Source organism: Amblyomma americanum, chromosome 7 (genome assembly GCF_052857255.1).
Source record: "Amblyomma americanum isolate KBUSLIRL-KWMA chromosome 7, ASM5285725v1, whole genome shotgun sequence".
NCBI classification, from domain to species: domain Eukaryota; kingdom Metazoa; phylum Arthropoda; class Arachnida; order Ixodida; family Ixodidae; genus Amblyomma; species Amblyomma americanum.
The window spans coordinates 52,058,489-52,078,412 of NC_135503.1; the positions used below are offsets into that span (position 1 = coordinate 52,058,489).

The window sequence follows — 19,924 nt, forward strand, 5'->3', positions numbered from 1 at the left end:
CCGAATTAGAGGTACTGCCAGCGCTTAGGCTTTTTACGAAATAGTTGCGGGTGACATCAAGCGCGTTTTTTTTTTTTTTTTTGCACGACCAGTCACTTCCAGGGGCAGTCACAAAGTCCTCATTGCACTCTACGAGTTCTAACCGAGAGACCCGGAAAAAAATTCCATTTTAAACTACAAAACTTTAAGCAATCATTTATGTTTTCCAGCTGGACAGGAGCTAACTGAGCCACGAAAAGGAAAACAATTACTTTTACTAAGAACTAAAAGTTGGATGCGCTTTTACTGCGTGTCCCTCTAAAAGCATCCGAAAACCTTCCTACAAACTTTCCTACAAAACAGAAAGCTGAAGGTTCCCTTTATAGACAGCCAGACCAGCTTTAATAACGTGTGTGCGCGAAACTCAAACGGAGCTTCTTTTCGACGACAATCACTAGTGTACAAATCACGTTCATCGTGAATAACAACCCCCCATCATCTTGTACAATTACCGGCTGGAAAACTGCACACATTTCCACTTCCGCTCTCTGGTTTAACCCCACATCATGGACAAGAACGGAGGCCTGCTTCGAATTGAATCTCTTTTCGATCCATTCCTTTGGATCTCTATCAATGAAAGCTTCTCTCCGTGACTTTCGATAGTAGAAAGCTAGCAAGTGATGTCACTTTCACGCTGCGGAATCAAAGGCGGAGCCTACTAATAGCGACAGAATAAAAAAAAATTCACAGGGACACTTAATTACATTATGCATTGGCAGTGCAAAAACATTAGAAGCCGTTGATGCCTTTAATGAAAATGCCGTCGCTTCCGGTCTAGTGGTGTCATTTCCCTCCAGTCAGTGGGAATGCTCCGGTCCGGTGATATCACTTCACTAATGCGAATAGGAATGCTCCGTTCTCGTGACGTCAGTTCTGTCTTGCCAATCAGCGAATTTAGTTTTTTGAGGACACCTTTTTTTTTAAACGATATCATCACACCAAAACCTGCTGGATGTCAGGAAATTCCTTGATTCAGAAGTAGGATCCAAGGTCGCCTACCCCCAAAATTTTGGACCACGAAATTTAAGACGGCTGGAAAACCGGACCCAAGTTGTCTCACCCTAAGAATTTAGAACCTCAAAATATAAGACGGCAGGGAAATCCGGATTAGACCAGATTTTGGTGGGAAAAGTTGCATATAACGGCAGCGCGCTGGCGCGAGTGGCAGTCGCAAGCTGCTCTCGGTCGAGAGAAGACGTGTCACAGCGTGCTGCGAAAGAGCGCCTTAATAATGCGTGTTCTTTTGCCTACGAAACAGTACTCGATCCAGGATCGTCTGAAACTAGAACCGCGACTGCGGAAGTACATGCGGAGACTCCTGGGCTGTCTTCTGGACCTAAGACGGGGTGACCGAAACGTTGGGGGCGACCTAGGAAGCATGCTGTCGTAGAAGGAGTAAATTAAAGACTCGCTATAATGTTAACATGAGTCCTCTTAGCCCCATAGCTTTTTTTTTTCAAGCGAAAAGCTTCACTACGCTACGTAAAGCCGTCGTCGCGCAGGCCGGAGAATGACCTTGAACGACCTTCAGCCCAACCACGTTCGTCATGTATGACCTTATCTGATACAGTTATGATGCCAAACGCTTGACTTCTGACCTTGACACATGACCTTTGATCTTTGACATTGGGTGACCTTTCGGTTGACTTTTGACCTTAAGAACATCCGATGGGGTGATGTGGAACCTCGTGATGACATCCGATGGGAGTGTCGTAAGACCATGTGATAACACGTCATAGCCACGTGGTCGTGTGCGTATATATAGAACGGCTGTCGGGAGCGTGTAGAATAGCTGCCATTGACGAGCCTCAGACGCTTAGCAATAGTGCTTGCTTTTCGCTGAATTCTAGGATTAGGCTAGTTAAGCCACTGCCAATATTTCGTCAATGATGTTTCTAACGCTATCACATTAACATTGAAAAGAAATCATCACAAAATACGCGTTCGCCAGTTCGTACGTTCGTACGTTCGCCACTTCGTACGCCAGTTCGTACAAAATACGCGTTCGTACGTTCGCCAGTTCAAAGGTCCCCCTGCCGTTCACAGCCCTCCCGCTTCCGTTGTTAGAGCGTCGGGTTCAGCACGCCAAGGCGCCAACTCCGCACGTGACACCTTGGAGTTTACGCTTACTCGTTTCAACTCGCGTTCAGGAAGGCTGTTTCTCTTTTTGGCCCGCCCTTTGCCCTTCGTTCTTTCCTTCTACCTATCTTCTCCTTCTTCGCAGCAGCAGAAGCAGCAGTCGCTCCTCGAATCTGAGACAGGAAATCTTAAAAGCGTTCCTTTGTAACGCAATTAAGGCCCCGTCTGGCCCCGGGAACTCCCCGAGGCCCATTCATTAGGGAGAAAGGAACGAACACCTTGAGCGGCGCACAGGAGGGCTTCGCGCGCCGCCGCCGCGGTGGCGGCGGCAATTTGCTACCTGCTCCGGCTCGCGAGAGAACACAGCGAATCTTCCGGGTTCCCGGCGCCGCGGTGCAGAGCGCAAGGCTTGTGAAACCGGTAAAAGTGGCGGTGCCCACGGAGTGGAAGTGTCATTCATTCCACTGTGTGAAATGCTCCTACATCTGGATTAAGAAGCAAACAAAATGGCGGACAGGTTAAACAAGAATTTCGCTAAATTTGGTTTGGTTTTGTTTATGGGGGTTTAACGTCCCAAAGCGACTCCGGCTGTGAGGGACGCCATAGTGGAGGGCTTCAGAAATTTCGACCACCTGGGGTTCCTTAACGTGCACTGACATCGCACAGCACACGGGCCTCTAGAATTTTGCCTCTATCGAAATTCGACCGCCGCGGCCGCGATCGAACCCGTGTCTTTCGGGCCAGCAGCCGAGTGCCATAACCACTGATCCACCGCGGCGGCTGCTAAATTTGGTACAAGGAATGGTTTTGGCGTCAGAAACTGTTTCCAAGTTGAGACATCATAAAGATCATAATTGAAAATCATAAAATGTGTTCGAAATTTTTTTCTATCGCACATGCGGACAGCACAGTTGTAAGAAGCGTGCCACTGCCGCAAGATTTCTTCGTTCTACAACTGCGCATAGTCCAGTGTCTTGCTCGTATAGGTTGGACATCACCGGCTCGCCTGTTTCCTGAACTTCACTATATTAACTGACTTTGCGCGATCCTGGCTATATATTGCTCGTGCACATAAACCAGCCTTAGCAATAGCATCATAATCTCGGCCTAGTTTAACTAATGATGAGGAGCTTTGAAACGACCATAATCTAAAAATCATCCAACAAAGAAACCTGAGCTTCGTGTATCAGTAATTAACGCAGTTCCTGCATGCGTAGTATGTCCGGACAGTACCAAATCATTTCGTCTGCTGAACTATTTAGACTGGAGAGCCTCAGCAGACTCATTATATCCTGTTCATTTTTCATTTCAGCTTCACCTGATGTTAAGACCTACACTTTGAGTCAGCGCCTTTCCTCCTTAACCCCCTGGAGCCTCTCTCTTACTCGCTGAAGCTATCAAGTTGTATAAGGGTATAAACTACATGCCTATATGAACACTATTAAAATAGTTTCCCCAACCATTAATTACATTACTCTCCCCTCAAGGCTCGCAGCATCCAGCGGTTGTCCGCAAAATTTATGCGAGTCGTGAAATTTCCCGGTCATTACCCTATATCAACTCATAGGGGCCTCCTTAATGGGCATGAAATATGCCACCTAAGCAATCTCCTGAATGCCTCCGATATTTAGCGGGCAGGAAAAGCAAATCTCGCCACGCGCACTCTTCGAGCGCCTCCGCTCCGAAGCCGCCGAGGCGCACTCTGGAGAGCGGCTGCTCCCCATGGGGACTAGAGCTGCGGGAATTTGGGAAGAGCGCGCGCCGCAGCCACCGCCGTCGGCGGAGGTGAGTGCGGCTCCGGCGCTTGCTCGTTTAAGTTGAGCCCGCGGCACTGCAGCAACTGCACGCACCGCATCATCCATCACTGTCCAATGTTTGCCAAGTTCAACTAGTGTCTCTCCCATTGCTGCTTCTTCCCGCATCAGCGTTCCTTTCTTTCCCGTCGTATAACTGCTTCCTCTGCTCCTTTTTCCTCCCTTCCGGTGTTTATACACTCCCTCGAGATTTAAGGGATTGCAGGGAAAAAAGAGCGAAGTATACGGGAGGCGACCGTGTATATATAGTCTGGGGAGAAACTCGGGTGGCGCTCCCTTACGGGTGCTTTCAATATAATTAACGCATTTAGATGCAGCGCGGCACTCGACTCATAACGAGAGGCGGGGCCTTTCGTATTTAAATGTGACTGTGATGGATGCCGCTAGAAGGGGGAAGGGACGGGCCGTCGCAGCGTCAGGCGCGCTCGACGGTGCGCGGCCTTCAATAACTTATATGGAGACGTATATAGCGGCGTGAGGGGCGTTACTCTCGGAATAAAACATGACGTCACTGGCGACGGACAGCGTCTGTGACAGAGCACGGTGATGTGCGCGCTTCTCCGTCATAGTAGAGTGAACAGTAAATGAAGCGGCCGACGGCGCGTGAAAAATGACGGTTGATGCCAGATAAATAATCTGGTTATCTTCGACAGGTCCCTTTCTACGACAACGGGACAGCTTTAGCTATCGTCATCAATATACAGAAGCATACGCCGCGTAGATGAGTGGATACGCTTGCCACTGAGGTTGTTGCTTTCAATAGACTCGAGCAAAGTCAACCGCCTGGGTTAAGCTTATTACGTGATTGCACTATTTCTGAGCGATTCATTCTGAGCTAAGAGAAATTGGTGAGAGACGTAAGAGAAATTTTTTCATCCTCATATAGAAACAGAAGGGCTCAAAACAGTGATGTGCACAGCGCACGGCAGCTTGTGGTCGTTCATTTATTGTTATCGATTTTGCTTTTCAGTATTGTCCTCTCGTAAATGAAATGCGGCCCTCCAAGAAGTGCTCTAAAATGAGCGGTTCTCTTGGCGTCAAACTACCAGGGACAAGAAAACACAGTCGAGCCTCGTTATAAAGAAATGGTTTGTAACGAAATAATTATTATAACGAAGAAATGGCGATTCCCCTTGAAAGATCGGTCAACACGTGTTATACCGGAGCTACGGCTTTAACAAAGTAATCTCCGGGCCCCTTCAACTTCGTTATAACGACGCTCAACTTATACCACTGTGACTTGCGACTGAAGTGCTTGCGGCTCACTCATGCTCTGCCTTGTGGACACTAATAAGTATGAAATAGCGTCTCGACATCGAAAAGAGTTGAAAGTTGCGTTCTCAGAGCCGAGTTATCTGAAAATGACGCGGAGTTTTCTTACGAGATGTGTCGAAAACTTAACACCACTTCCACAACACCAGATGCAGAGTTAAAGTGGCGTTCAGGGATCGTAATGGTATTGTAGGAATGACCGAAGAGCCCAAGCCTACGTCGTTTCCTCTTAGGTTGCGACATCAGCTTCTCGCGTACGTAAGCTTCATACCCGAAGCGTCGCACACAGTTGACCGAGCTTTGCGCAATGAGATCTGCATGGAACAGGGTTTCGCAATGACGCGATGCCCCAAAATTCCCTTATGCCAAAGCCACCGACGCAGGTCGAGAGGATGGCGTATCCACATCAAACTTCCTTTCGATAGCCCTACAGCTACACACAGTGCCGTGGCCAGCGTGGACGAGTTATGGGAGGGAGCGATACCACAGAAGAGAGGGCAGGGGGCGGGGGGGGGGGGGGGGGGAGGTAGAATTGAAGCCCACAAGCCTCATCCTCTTGGAGACACTCTCTGATGCTCGCTGAGCCACTTAATGAACTGTCCGCGGCGGCGCAGATGACCAGAGGGTCACACCGCACCCGTGCCCATATGCCTGCTCGCGGCTCGTGCCGCGGGGCATCGTCCACTGCTGTCACGCCTCATTTGTCGGAGCGCGCGCGTGCGAGGGGCTCGCGTGAGTGACAAATTTAATAACTCTCCGGCGTGCTGCCCCTAGTGGACGCACGCGAGCTGGGCTGGGAGAAGGAGACCATATCGCGCCGAGACACCACTGCCGTCCGGCAATTAAAGGGCGCTCGGCCGATACGGGATTGCCCCCGGATTTAATTAACGCTCCGCCTTGCGTGTGTGGAGTGCGGAGATCCCTTCCTCTGACACCGCCTTCGCCGAAGCCCTGTAGCGGACTCTGCCAGTTTGCGGAGAAAACTTTCGTCCCCCTTTTCTTTTGTGTGTCATATATACGCATTTGGATCAGCTGATAAGCCTAAACTCAATGCTGACCGTCGACGATAACCAGTTTTGATGTGCCAGGAAACTCGTTTTGACACCATGGTCCCCATAAACTTCCTCTTCCATGTGCGCCGGTGATAATCGCGTCTCAGGTGTGAATAATGAGATGGACGCTCGCTGATGCAAGTCACATTACCAAAGCTTGGCACTTCACTCCTGGAATGTCCAGAGGGAGCCTAGTAGGCGGTACTAGCTTGAAAACTGTCCAAGCCACAGCAAGCATTGCCAGGTTTGCCGTAAACTGAAGTCAGCGTGCATTCTAGCCTACTCTAGAAGTAAGCTCGAAAAATGGCGCACAACATCACTCTGGCTTCGTGACGTGTTTGCGCAAGAAAACCGCTCCTATTTGTAGGCAATTTACGCAGGCAATATTCTACTCTCAGACATTCTACTCTCAGATTAATCGAAAAAATTGCAAAATGTTAAAGAGTAAATGTAACTGCGAGTGTGCTTCTTAATCTTTATAGCTAATTTCATCATGCTCCCACAGCACCTTCCGTCTCAAAGCTTGCGCCCGCACGCATGCACAGGTACACGCAGTAGGAAGTTATAAATAAAAGTATAGGAAGTTAAAAAGCTTTCGACTTTCAACTATCATGACTGTATTAAAGAAAACCACAATTAAACATAACACTGAGCGGCTACAGAAACAACTTGGAATTTGAGCGGAAGCACAGTATGATAAGCGTAGAAACTTCCACTTATGTATAAATCATGCCCTCAAGAGTCAAACACCCACATCGAACACATTGTGACCCGTATCAGTGGTTTGTTTCACATGAACAGCATTCCCACGAAGTACCTAGCAGGTTAGCGTGGTAGACTTCAGTAGACACGTGACAACGTAACCGGAACTCCATTTGTAGTACAAGGCTCATTATTTTCTCGCGAACAGCGAAAAGAAACGTGCAAACAGTTTGCAGGAACGTGGCTTCCCGTATCTTTGCGATATACTAAGTACACTTTATTCCTTTGCTTGATAAATGATTGTGCCTTTTTCTCAGTGCACTCTCCGTTCTTTTTCTTGCACTCAATTCACTAACCCTCTACCAGGACTGGTAAGCTTCTAATATTTCTAAATACCCTATCTATACGACTAATTTCACCATAGGCGAACTGACACTTTAGCAGGGTGAGTAGCACGGCAGCGACAAATGAAACCCGCATCGCTTGCCTTAACGCCTTTTACGTTCTGTGATCAGATTTCTAAGGGTATTGATACATTTCTCCTTTCACATATCACGTCTACCTACCGTGCATTGCTCTTTTATTTTTCACATAGTTTATGCCTGCAACCAATGCGTCGTTTAACTTGCCAGCATCGGCCCGCTTCGAAGTACAAAATGATCTCCGGGCATTTAAATCAAAGATAATTCCTTCCATGAAGTAATGAATGCATGTTTGTATTTAGCGGGCTGATTTGAATTTACCGATTTTTTGTTATTCCAAAAGCGCTTTCAGCTAGAACACTGCAACGATTAGAAAGACAGCGCTCCTGTACACATGTTTATAAAGAGCATGCATACCCCACCAGCGATTACGTATCCACCTTTTACTACTTTCATACCCACCGGTTTATAATCTGTCGTATCTTATTCACATAACTGGAAAGAACTAGAACCCCTACCTAAGACTGGAACTAAAACAGAAAGTGAATGGTACGAGCACAACCGGTGGTCCACTTCTCGCATCGCTCGTAGCATTAACTTCTCTGCTATAAGTCCTGTCCGAAGTAGCTGTTCCTTTTCTTCTACAGCATGTCGACAACTGGCTTAAAACTTCACCCTATTGTACCTTTTTTGGCATAAAGTGGATTCTGCAGCTCCCGTCACCGATTTATAATCAAAACAATCCAAACATCTCTCATTTACAAACGCGTTCCACCACTAGCGCACTCCCGTCATTTGGGTGATCGCTTCTAGTTGGGGTAGTTATCATAACCACTGGCCAGTCATGCAAAGAGCTTTCCAAATTTCCACCTGATTTCCTGCCATTAGCTGTAGCTCCCCCTTCAGTGGGGACAGACTGCGAGACCAAATATCGAACTTAAAAGTGTATCGAAGAAGGGCTCCTGCCGACGCAGGCTGCTGAGCTCACCAGATGCGGCCTCCTGCGGGTTGGGCTGCAGGTGCAGGCTGGTCAGCCGGTAGCTCATGTAGACGGAGAGCATGGCGAACGAGCAGAGCAGCAGCAGCAGGTCCCGCACCGATAGGCAGCGCCAGCACCAGCGGGACTGCGCATGCGCTGGGCATGGGTGCTGCTGCCCTCCCTGCGACAACACAGTGAATACGAAAGGCATTACTAACTAAAATTGTTAACTAGGTACCGGAAATATCTAGCTTGTACCACTCCTTGTGTGAAAAAAACAAGCAGTCGCCAAGAGCATGGAATAAAAATAACGATAATATATGTTTTCATAAAATATGCTTCTACATATGCTTTTACATATGGTAACAAGTTTTTATCGTTTATTTTATTCGATGCTCTTGACGAGTGCTGGTTTTTCAACATACAGAACGAATTTCTTTTGCGAGATGAGTTTTCATTGAACTCTGCAATATGTTATAACTTGCACAAGTTTGCGAATAGTAGAGATAGAGGTGCAGGATAATATATGCACCTCATTTAAAATTCCTTTTGCCCCTCGCTACTGGCTCAAGCAAATCAAAGCACGCACTATTTCTAGGCATCGGCCACTGGGCAAGGTGGATTCCAAAAACAGGTTCTGACTAGAATAACAGGACTGTGATAATACACCAGACCTTCGCGTCATATCGTGTACTGTGCGATGTCAGTGCACGTTAAAGAACCCCAGGTGGTCGAAATTTCCGGAGCCCTTCACTATGGCGTCCCTCATAGCCTGAGTCGCTTTGGGATGTTAAACCCTCATAAACTAAAAAACTTTGCGTCATATCAGGTTCCCCAGGCATTATACGCGTCAAATGGTTTAGGGAGCTTTCTTGTGCATTTTTCCCGTTCTCTGTATGCAACACTGCTTTGCATTTTTTGTGTCCAACATGGACCCAATTAGCTACTGTGTTTCGCACGCAGACTCATTTTACACTGTTTTCGCACCAGTGCTATGCTGCGCTCACCTGAACTCATCTCCATCAAAAACGAATGCCAGCACATGGTTGCTCTGTGGGACATTCATAAGAGACCGCGGTATCCATATGGTACAGCATAACTTCGAGGACTAGAGGAACCTGTTTTGAATCTATGCACTGCTTTTCACGCGGTGGTTCCTTTAATGAGAACAGGCGTCACCAGCCTTCTGATGCACAATTCACGTGGTAGAAACGCTCGGGGAAAGGTGCCATCCGGGCTTCGACTCTATCAGGTATCGCACTTTTTCTCGCGATACCAGCGAGAGTCTGTGTTGAACAGCTTTCTCATCGGCATTCCAAAATACCGACGACCAATTTTTTAAAACCGAACGCAAGGCCTTGTCCTCCAAGCAGAGCTTTCGCGTGAAACCCCAAGACAGCCCTCTTCTGCGTTCTTTCCCATTATATACGGCACTACTTGGTGTCCTAGTTTTAAGGCGCACAGGACGTTCGCGCAGGACGTCAAGGGCTTCCAGCAAAGTCATCTTTCTGCTGGTGCTTGTGCTGTTACCGCATGAAGAAAGTAGAGGAAAGTGCGAGTGCGTGGGATTGTTGGCTGGCACCAACTGGGGCTCTTCTGCGTGCAGAGAGACAGGGATTGAAAGAAAGATATGTCAATGAAAGCATAAATGGAAGAAAAAAATAGACGCGAGCCGCAATAGTTGCGTCCGCCGAAGCAACGAAGATGGCTTCGTTAGCACCGCCTCTTCATCTGTCTATAGTCGCCATCATTACCCTTACTGCAAGGTGCTGGGCAACACAGAGAGTGTTTAGATATCGGCGCATGAGGGGCATAACATGCAAGGATTCACGGATTTTGTGTTTATATATGACCGTATTTTTATTACAGACAAATAGAAGGAGGAGGAGGAAGAGGAAATGTAGGGAATTATGACAGACGAAGTGTTTATCAAAAGTTTCCAGGTGACATGGTTCGCATTTGAGAAGTGTGGCGGGGCACTCGGGCTATCATCACTGAAATGCTAACGCTCTGGAGAAGTGAAGACCAGTGCGCAGCTCACTTTTCAGGCATCCTGAACTTCAAGAGTAGCCTAAACTTCTTATCACACTTCTCAACTGCGAAGCATTCTGGAGACTTTTGGCCAAGAGTGCGCATGTATTGGCTGTACCGTCTTCTCGATTTAGTTTAACCCTTTATTTCAAACTAGCCATCTGTTATGAATATATGTGAGTTATCCTGCATCATGGCAGCATCACTTTTATGTGCAGCCACTGTTCAGCCACTCTGGATACTTTTCTTGCGATCGAGGGCAACCTGACCGCATCTGCTCTCCGAAGAGAGAACCAGTGCTTAACTCAGAGTCATGGCTGTGTCGGGTACATTTTAGGTAACACTTCAAAGACCGATGATAGTTTGATGGCGTTGCGCGTAGACAAGCGGAAGCCTTAATGACTGCTTCGATCTCGTTATGGCGCCAGACAACACTACCTGACGTAGTTTCTTTTCGCTTCCGCCTTGAAAGCGGTGTGTGCCGCAGCTAATTAAATCCATTAGGCCGATTACAGCGTGCTACTTCTCTCCCACTAGCGTACGTCATGCGCAGATGTTTGATGGGAGTGCTTTCAAAATATATGTGAGTCGTAAAGCGCCCATTTCTGCTTCGTTGAGTCATTTTCTAAATAGCTCGCTCGCAAGTGAAAAACGCGAGTGGTCGTCATTAAGCCTGAGTGCCATCAGCGAGGCTTTCGCATTTGAGATCATAGCGACGCGTGAGCTAATTTAAGCTTTTTTTTCAGCTCTTAGTCTTCTCGTCATGATCACCTTCAGTTTGTGTTTTAGTATCCCATCAAACGCCTCTTTTTTTTGGTGCCGTCTACAGCGGCTGCTTAGCGGGAGATGAGCCTCAAATGAACGATTCATTTAAATAATCCATTTGCACAACCTAGAATTTTTATTATTTCAAGTAAAGCTTTTACTTAAAAAGTAATTCACCAATGATCAGCAATAAATGGGCCTTCAGCATTATAGCATTAGCATAGCGCACATCAAACCAGCAACCTTCACGTCGCGGACAAGAAGAGTGTTAACGGCTTTAAACATTAGCAGTGGCGAAAGCTAATATTTATTTGCCGTGACAGCAGCTAAACCTAGACGCAGTGCATTACTTACAGAGCTTTCATTCGTAAGCAGCTGCAGCATTATTTTAGCATGAAAACTTTTAAATAATTTCATGTGAATGTTGCCAATTTCGCCTGAGAGCACTCACACACTGCACAGATTACCAACAACAGAGCGTAACATGGCATGATATCAACGGTCCGAGAACACAGCACGAACCTGCTGGTGTCAGATACTGTTATGCTCCGTCCTCTCGGGCACCTGGCTACTATAAAAATTTCTTTAGACGGTCTATATGTTGTCCATAGACTCTTGTCAATAAAGTCTACATACTTTTGAATAGACAAACTTTACAACTTGTCTGTAGACAAAACAAATCCCACACACAGTCTTTAGACAATCTATAACTTTGTGGCCATACTCTTTCAGTAGACTATTATGAATAGACAAAAGCTATTATCTGTAGAAAGTCCATAGAGATTAAGAAAAGTCTATACACAGTCTATAGCTCGTTTTTTAGAGAGGGGTGGAGGGGTTGTTGACCCTTTTTTCTCGGCGGATACTTCTCCATTTTAACGCTTATTAATTTTTTTCCGAGTTTCTGTGCCCTAATTAATATATTCATTTCTCAATGTTTCCCTTTCTTTTTTAGACCTCGTTACACTCGCTTAGAAATAAATGAAAAGAGAACGCATCACTAAATGCACAAAAACCACAACGATGATCTTAGCTAGGGCAAACGACGAGGCCCTCACAAACCAGCAGCAACGTCGGGGTCATCTCACCAGGTGCTTAACTTTCACTCTCTCTCTCTCTCTCTCTTACCGGGCCTTTTTCCGCAGAGAAATTTCCTTTTCATTCCGGCCGCGTGCGCCTAATAATTTTCCCCCTCTAGCGCAGCGTCGGGAAAAGCGCGCTCAGGAGATAGAGACGAAAACGACCAGACACACACTGCTACGAGTAAAACGGCAAACACACGAAAACCAGCATCCGAAAAGCGAAAGTGAAGAAGCGCCCTCCCCCCCCCCCCCCCCCCCCCCCTAACCACGCCCAGGCACTAAAAAGTCCCTGGGTACACCGACGGGACAGACAGGGTCGAAACCGCACTGCATCGGGTCACCAGGGGCAACCACGGCACGTGGCTGAGGGTGCCCCGTCCATGGGCGAGGGAGAAACTGCCGTTGGCTCGAGAAGGCAGAAAGGGAAGGAATGGAGATGGTACTGGGCAGCTTTGAGAGCAGATACGGTCGAGTTAGCCAGTAGGAATGGTTGCGTAAGGCTGTAGAGGTGCTCGTTTTCTAGCACGGTGGTCTCGCCGGGACGAAACGAACGCTTTGAAGTTTTTTTGTCAATCGCAAAATGAATCAAATGCCGATGAAGTCCAAACAGTTGCGTTTATGGGCAGTGCTTATATCTTCTGTTTGGGTTTGCTGGTGACCTCAAATTAAACGCATGTCAGGCAGCGTTTAAAAGACGGGCACTGATGGAAGGCAGGCAGAACATAGGGTAGTAGCGCATACCGGAGATTCACATCTGGTTAACCTCCCTGCGTTTCCTTTTCATTCTCTCTCTCTCTCTGTCGGTACTTTTTCTGTCAGTGTTAATTTTGTAATAGTTAACACGCCTCACTCGTTTATCGAGAGTTCATGAAAACTTACTCAAATGATTTTGAAGGCGTTTTTTGCTTTTTACCGTGAGACGAGAGACGAAGCGCAGACAGCTTTAGTCAAATACAGTTAAAGGACGAGGGGGCCGGAAAATGTCCGTCAAATAACGCCATCCAGCCAATGGCAGCGACCGAATTACATGACGTCGTGGATAATCCCCTCAGTACTGCTAGCCTGAAATCAAAGGGTGCGGCAGATGAAAGGTGATCAACCACGGATTAATCGGGCTAACTGCAGCGTCAATAAAATCGGTCGATGCCATTGGCTGGAGGGCCTCCTTTGAGGGGCATAATCCGTTTCATTCTTGAGTTGTACCCGACCACAGCGGAACTTATTAATTCGATAACATTGAAAGCCTCACTGGGAAAAATGTGTCGTTGGTCATAAAATTTGCCCGTTGGATACAGGGAAGTGACGTCACCAGACCAAATAATTCCCATTGGCTGGAGGCAAGTGAAGTCATCAGACCGGAAGTAACATCACTTCCGCTAAAGGCATCAAAACCTTCATAAGTTAATTTGGCGTCTCTGTGAATATTTTGATTCGCTGGTCACAATGCACTGTCCCCTCACCCAATCACACATACGTCTGTCATACCACCTCTAATCACCAATTTTCCCCGTCTGTTCCTCGTATGAGTTCCCATGATGTCTGCAAGAGCGGGATCATAGGAGCCACAAAATAAATACAAGTGTCCGGGTGACAGCGTGCGTTTTGTTTCTTAGGAGAAGGCACTGCCACAATAAACGTTTGCTGTTCTTTGTTGCACTGCACGCTGCAATTTTGGTGAATTCGTTTTTGCTATTTCGCCTCATAACGAACAGAAAGCCGGTATTTGGTCGCGCTCAGTTTTCGGTATGCTGTCGAGACGTTTTGTGTGAGCGCCGTGATGGAAGCGTCGAAGCAACGTCGAAGTAGCTCCTTCATTAGTCGTTTCCGCACACGAGCAAGATCACTCCTAGTATTCCGTGCAAGATCACTCACTAGTATTCGTGCAAGATCATGGAACACGTCATATATTCTCATCTCATCTCTTTTTTAGAATCTAACTCCTTTTTCAGCATTGCCCAGCATGGTTTTCGTAAGTCTTTTCATGCGAAACTCAGCTAATATGTTTCACACATGACCTTCATTGCATCCTTGACCACGGTCTCAGGCAGATTGCATATTTTTGGACTTCTCGAAAGCGTTTGACACTGTTTCACATGAGCTTCTCTTTCTTAAATTAAGCAATCTTAACATAGACACTAATGTCCTTGCATGGCTACAATGCTTTCTTTCTAACCGTTCACAATTCGTAACAGCGAACAATATAAACTCTCATTCTTTGCCTGTCCGTTCCGGCGTGCCTCAGGGGTCAGTTCTTGGGCCCCTTCTTTTTCTCATCTATATAAATGACTTACCGGCTAACATTTCTTCTTCAATTAATCTTTTTGCCGATGATTGTGTTATTTACCGCGAAATTAAAGATGGTAATGATGTCTCTTGTCTTCATCCGATATTAACAAGGTTCTTGACTGGTGTTTTACTTGGAACATGCAACTAAACATTAATAAGTGTAAACATGTACGCATTTCTCGTCTCTCTAATGCCCCTTCTTCTTATCACATTAACAACGTGTCTCTCGAAACCGTGTCATGTTATAAATATCTGGGTGTTTACGTTTCTTGTAACCTGTCTTGGAAAACTCACGTTGAATACATAATAAATAACGCTGATCGCATGCTTGGGTACCTTCGCAGAAATTTCTCACGTTCATCTACTTCAATAAAATTATTACTTTATAAAACATTGGTTCGGTCCAAGTTAGAATATGCTGCATCTGTCTGGAGCCCTGGCATCGATTCACTCGTTTCAGATTTGGAAGCTGTACAGAACCGCGCATGCCGTTTCATTCTTTCTAATTATCACCGAACAAGCAGTGTAACCGCCATGAAATCAAGTTTGTCCCCACCACTTCTTTCCCACCGCAGATCAATAGCCTCATTGTGTCTCTTTCATAAATTTACCACAACAGCTTTCTCAATCCTAAGTTACTGTCTAGACCATGTTACATATCAGCACGCGTTGATCACCGTCATAAAGTTGGAATCCCATCTTGTCACACCAAATGTTTTCATGACTCATTCATACCCCGAACTTGTGTCAGCTGGAATCACCTTCCCCACGACATCGCAGGTATTTCCGATAACAATGCATTTCGTAAAGTCCTTAATGTTTCTTTCTGAGTACGTGTCGTTTATTACTGTATAAAAATTGCCTTTTTACTGTATACACACTGTTTTAATATATCCCCACTGCATTCTAATCTTATTGCCTTCCTGTGTTTTCACTTTTTATGTATTCCTGGTTTATTTTTGTTTTCCCTCCTTGTTGTTGCTGTTTAGGCTGAATTTTTATGTATTCCCACTCCCCTCTGTAATGCCTTCGGGCCCTGAGGGTACAATAAATAAATAAATAAATAAATAAATAAATAAATAAATAAATAAATAAATAAATAAATAGGCCAAAATTCACTGAGCGCACATTCTCGAACATAGTTTGATGTCACAAAGCGAATGTTCCCCTTCACATTGAAGGGGCACAAAATCGAGCTGAAAAGCTTGTCGTCGTTGCAAAGTGCGTACGGAAAGGCAGTGTCAAAAGCAGCGCCCTCGCCACGGTAGGGGTCTGACGTCCAACCATTTGGCAGAATAGGTAAGAAGCGGTTTGAAATCTAAGGTCTGATGAAATCTCGTCTGGTCGGATAGTAAGAAAAAAAGGCAGACGCCGACCAAAGGTTTTTGTCAAAACAGACGTTTCGGCTTCCATACGGAAGCCTTGTTCATTCTTGAACAAGGCTTCCGTAGCCTTGTTCTCTCTTGAACAAGGCTTCCGTATGGAAGCCGAAACGTCTGTTTTGACAAAAACCTTTGGTCGGCGTCTGCCTTTTTTTCTGTTGAAATGAGTTAAGAAGCGGTTTCGCCAGGATGAGAATTAGGAGGCGATTCCTCGAAAGTTTATTAACGGTGTCTGCCATTACATCATCACGTATCGCAATAAAGACTATTGCAATGTTTGTTATTGGCGACGCTCGTACCACGTCTGGCTGCGCATACGCCCGCAGTTCACCAGTGTACATACTCTTATGCCAATGCCGTGAAAACGATTCGCGGAAAAAAAATTATTTATTCGCGATCTTCCAATCAGCTTCACTGAAATGCATGAGAGCATGAGGGACATGTATTCTTCGTCGACTGGAACGAACGCCAACTCACTGAGTAGCAAGATATTGCAGAAGCAATTTTTTTTTCTGTGTGTGTGAACCCGCATCACGCAAACTTTTTTTCATGACAGTACGAACGCTGTTGTTGATTTTTGGCTGCAATGCGTACCTCGAAAATAAGCGTTGCTGTTCCCTGGCTCGTTTTCTGGACATAATAATGTTCAGGACTCTTGCCTTTGTCGAAAAGACCGAAACTCAGAGAAATGACACATTTCTGGAGCTCTAAGTAATTGAAATTTATTTCAACCCCATCAATGTATATACGGCGTAAGTGATGGTCACCAACTGCTCTGACACGTCAAATTTTACTAACCATCAGCCAGAGAAGCAAAACCGTCGTGTCTTGTACGCCTGGATGAGAGGGTGAATTAAGCAAATAAAGTTCGTAGCGACGCGTAGTTACATTATCTATTGCCAGCGTGATACCATTAAAGCCTGCTGGTGCCTAAATATCAGGCTTCGTGTCATTATTTCATAGTCGTCTGCCTGTGCACAACCAAGCACCTCTTCGGGTAATCTAGCTGCTGGCTAGATGTCTCCCCGAAGATGTCTGGAGGTGGCGACACAAAGTGCTGTACAAGAGCCATGGGTACCTTATTCCCACAAACGTCTTCATCTCGTCCGCTCACCTAACTTTCTGCCGCCTCCTGCTATGCTTGCCTTCTACCCTCAAAGACCATCGGTTACCTAGCCTTCGCATTCTATGCCTTTCCCAAGCCAAGCCCTTCTCTACTTCTTCATTTCGACTTCGACCTCCTTAACCCGCGTTTGTTCCCTCACCCACTCTGCCCTGTTCCTGGCTCTTTAAGTTACACCTGTAATTTTCTTTTCCATGGCTCGCGTCGTTGTACTCAATTTAAGTGGAACCCTTTTTGAACCCCTCCTATATTGACTGGACACAAGGTCCATATCATCGTTCACTACTTGATTTCATTAAATCAGCCCACTTTTTTTTCATTTATTTAAGCATCTCACTCATTTCATCACCTTTATGCCCTGAGGCAATAAACATCGCTTGAAAAAAAAAAAGTTGAACCCTTTTCTTCAGCCTCCAAGTTTCTGGCCTGTAGCTGAAAACTGGTAAGGTACAGGTGTTATATGCTTTTTTAATGAGAGATATTGGTTATTCTGACTATTCAGCTGAAAAAGAAAAAAAAGGACTCCTGGATCATAGCTCTGCCGACAAAAACGTGTCAAATTGTGTCAAGAATACAGCTTGCCAAGGAAACGCCATGCCTGAACCGGTCCTGCATAATGCTAACAAAAGAACATCGCATTGAACAAAGCAGAAGACGAAAAAAAAAGTGCTCGAGGAGATGAAAGCGCACAGAGGTCAAGGAAAGCGTAAAATAAAGCGGCAGTGGTTCTACATTACGAACGCCTGCGGTCTCCGGCTCGTATGCGTCGAGCGGGGGGTGGAGGGGGGGGGGGGGGACGAGTCGCGGTGGTTTTCCAGTTGAAAGCTCGCGGCGGACCCGCCGCCGTGACCACTAGCACCGATCCCGCGGCATAGGCGGCAGCTCCCCCTCTCGGATGTCGCATTACCTACCCTCTTCGTGATCTCCTTTCGCTCTTGTGCATGTAACTGCTGTTCGTCGTGCCCTTCACCCGCCGCGTCCTCCTCTCCTACACCCCCTCTCCCTTTTTTTCTCGAGATGGGAGCTGAAAGGGGGAGAGGAGAAGCGCGCCATCGATCTTTCCGGTCGGCTGGTCACATCCGTGGGGCCTGTGTGTGGTGTCCCGAGTCAGCCGTGTAACTGCCCCGTCCTCTATGTATACCTGTGCTGTCTCTAGCCGCCACCGCCCGCGGCACTGACCTGCCTGCCTTCTCTCGTACGACCTCCTCTCCTCTGCCCTGCCAATTCTTACGTCTCTTGTATTTATGGATTGCTGGGTCTCTTCGGACTACGCCTGACCGTTTGATGCACTCTCTTACGAGAGAAAAGTATATTTGTTTCTATTTTTATTCTGCTTGCTTGATTCGCTAAGCGTCTACGCTTAGAAAAGGAAAACCGCGATTCTGTGCAGCGGGAGGTATAGCGAAGGAAGCACGTTAAGAACGGAAACTCTTCACAGTGCAATTGTAAAGAAACGTCGCATGGCTGCCTGCCGCGGTATAGGATAGTTGCACGCGCAAACTCGCGGTCATTTTTGGCGTCAGAGTTTCTGCAAGAAGCATATTCTATAGGCTCACATTCTCGCTGCCTAGAATCCTGTCTAAGTTGACCTGTGCAAACCATAGCGAAGCGCATTTTGGAATTAGAGTCGTGTTTTACGTTGTTGATTTTCTTAGCATTGCATGAAAGTACAATAAAGTCAATTTTGGGACTGAGAGGAGAAGAGAGGACATAGTAAGGCAGCACGATACACTTGGGAAACAAAATATGGAGCAGCAAAACCCGCAACATAAATTATTTCTGGCCCTTTCTTTAATACCTGCTATCTATATTTTTCACAATTAAAATTTTGCTTTAGAATATTACTTTCGTTTAAAACGTCTCGCAGCACTGGCGGTGAATAATCTGACAAAACTGAGAACATGAAGTAGGAGCGCGGATTTGAGCCCGCAAATAATAAGCTGTCTTGTACAGTCTATCGTCAGTTAATCCAAAATCACTATTAAAAGCATACCGCTAGTCCGTGTATTTGTCGTAACTTCCGCTTTTTTTAGATATCGAGATGCTTAGAATGCAGGCTCCAAGTATCACGTCGAGTAAAGGTTCCGATATCACAATCGCTGCCTGCGCAGTTAGATCAGCACCACAACACCATGGTTCTAAGTGCAGCCTGTGATGTTCTGAGGTTCCATGGCTGTCAGGAAATATCAGAATGTCGTTCACGGGGAGAATCAAAATGAACCCTCTTTGTAGTCCGGTTATTTATCAGGATAGGCAGATAAGGAGAAGGTACCCACGATAAGTATTCCAAGATTAACTCGGAATTTCCGTTAACGAGGTAATACTGATAAAGCATCACTACGTCTACGTGCGGCAGCGTAACGACCGTTCCCTCATGCTTATCGCTTGCTTTAAGTAGTGTTAGTCCACAAGCCTCCCGTTGCAGTAGCCAGGTACTCGGTGCAGGCACATGAGGTTGACGGAAGGATGGATCATAAAACTGAAATGACCTCGCTACCTCAGTCGTCCTCCCGTTGGCTTCATTGACACTTTTCGCTAGTTGAAAATAGAAATTATGAACGTGAATTCCACGTACTTAATCGCTTCTTAAGTGAAAACGCTGGACGTAATCACCGTTCTCTGGTGCGGCATGAGCATTTATAACTATACGACTTCCTGAGACGTCTGCGCATGCGTTCTCTTCGGGTAAGTAAGCTTACCCGCCTTCAGGTTGACATGCAGTCTTTCGTCTGTTTCTGTACTTTCCGTTCATTCACTGCATCGCTAATTCTGATGTTTCGCATAGATCAGTACGTACAAAGCTCCCAAGTACAACAGAACGTTGCCTGTTTCATTCTTAGTCGCTCCTCCAGCAAATTTTGCCGAATATATTAAGTGAGGACTTTTTAATATAGGA

The 19,924-nt window shown here is 46.3% G+C and overlaps 1 protein-coding gene across 1 annotated transcript in view; it reads right to left on the reverse strand.

The window, feature by feature from the left end:
* Positions 1-19,924, reverse strand: part of LOC144099119 (cadherin-like and PC-esterase domain-containing protein 1) — a 197,829-nt gene that overhangs the window by 100,038 nt on the left and 77,867 nt on the right. The window contains exon 3 of the mRNA XM_077632207.1: positions 8,369-8,540. Coding sequence (XP_077488333.1) covers positions 8,369-8,540 — 172 coding nt within the window. The remainder of the gene's footprint in view (positions 1-8,368; positions 8,541-19,924) is intronic.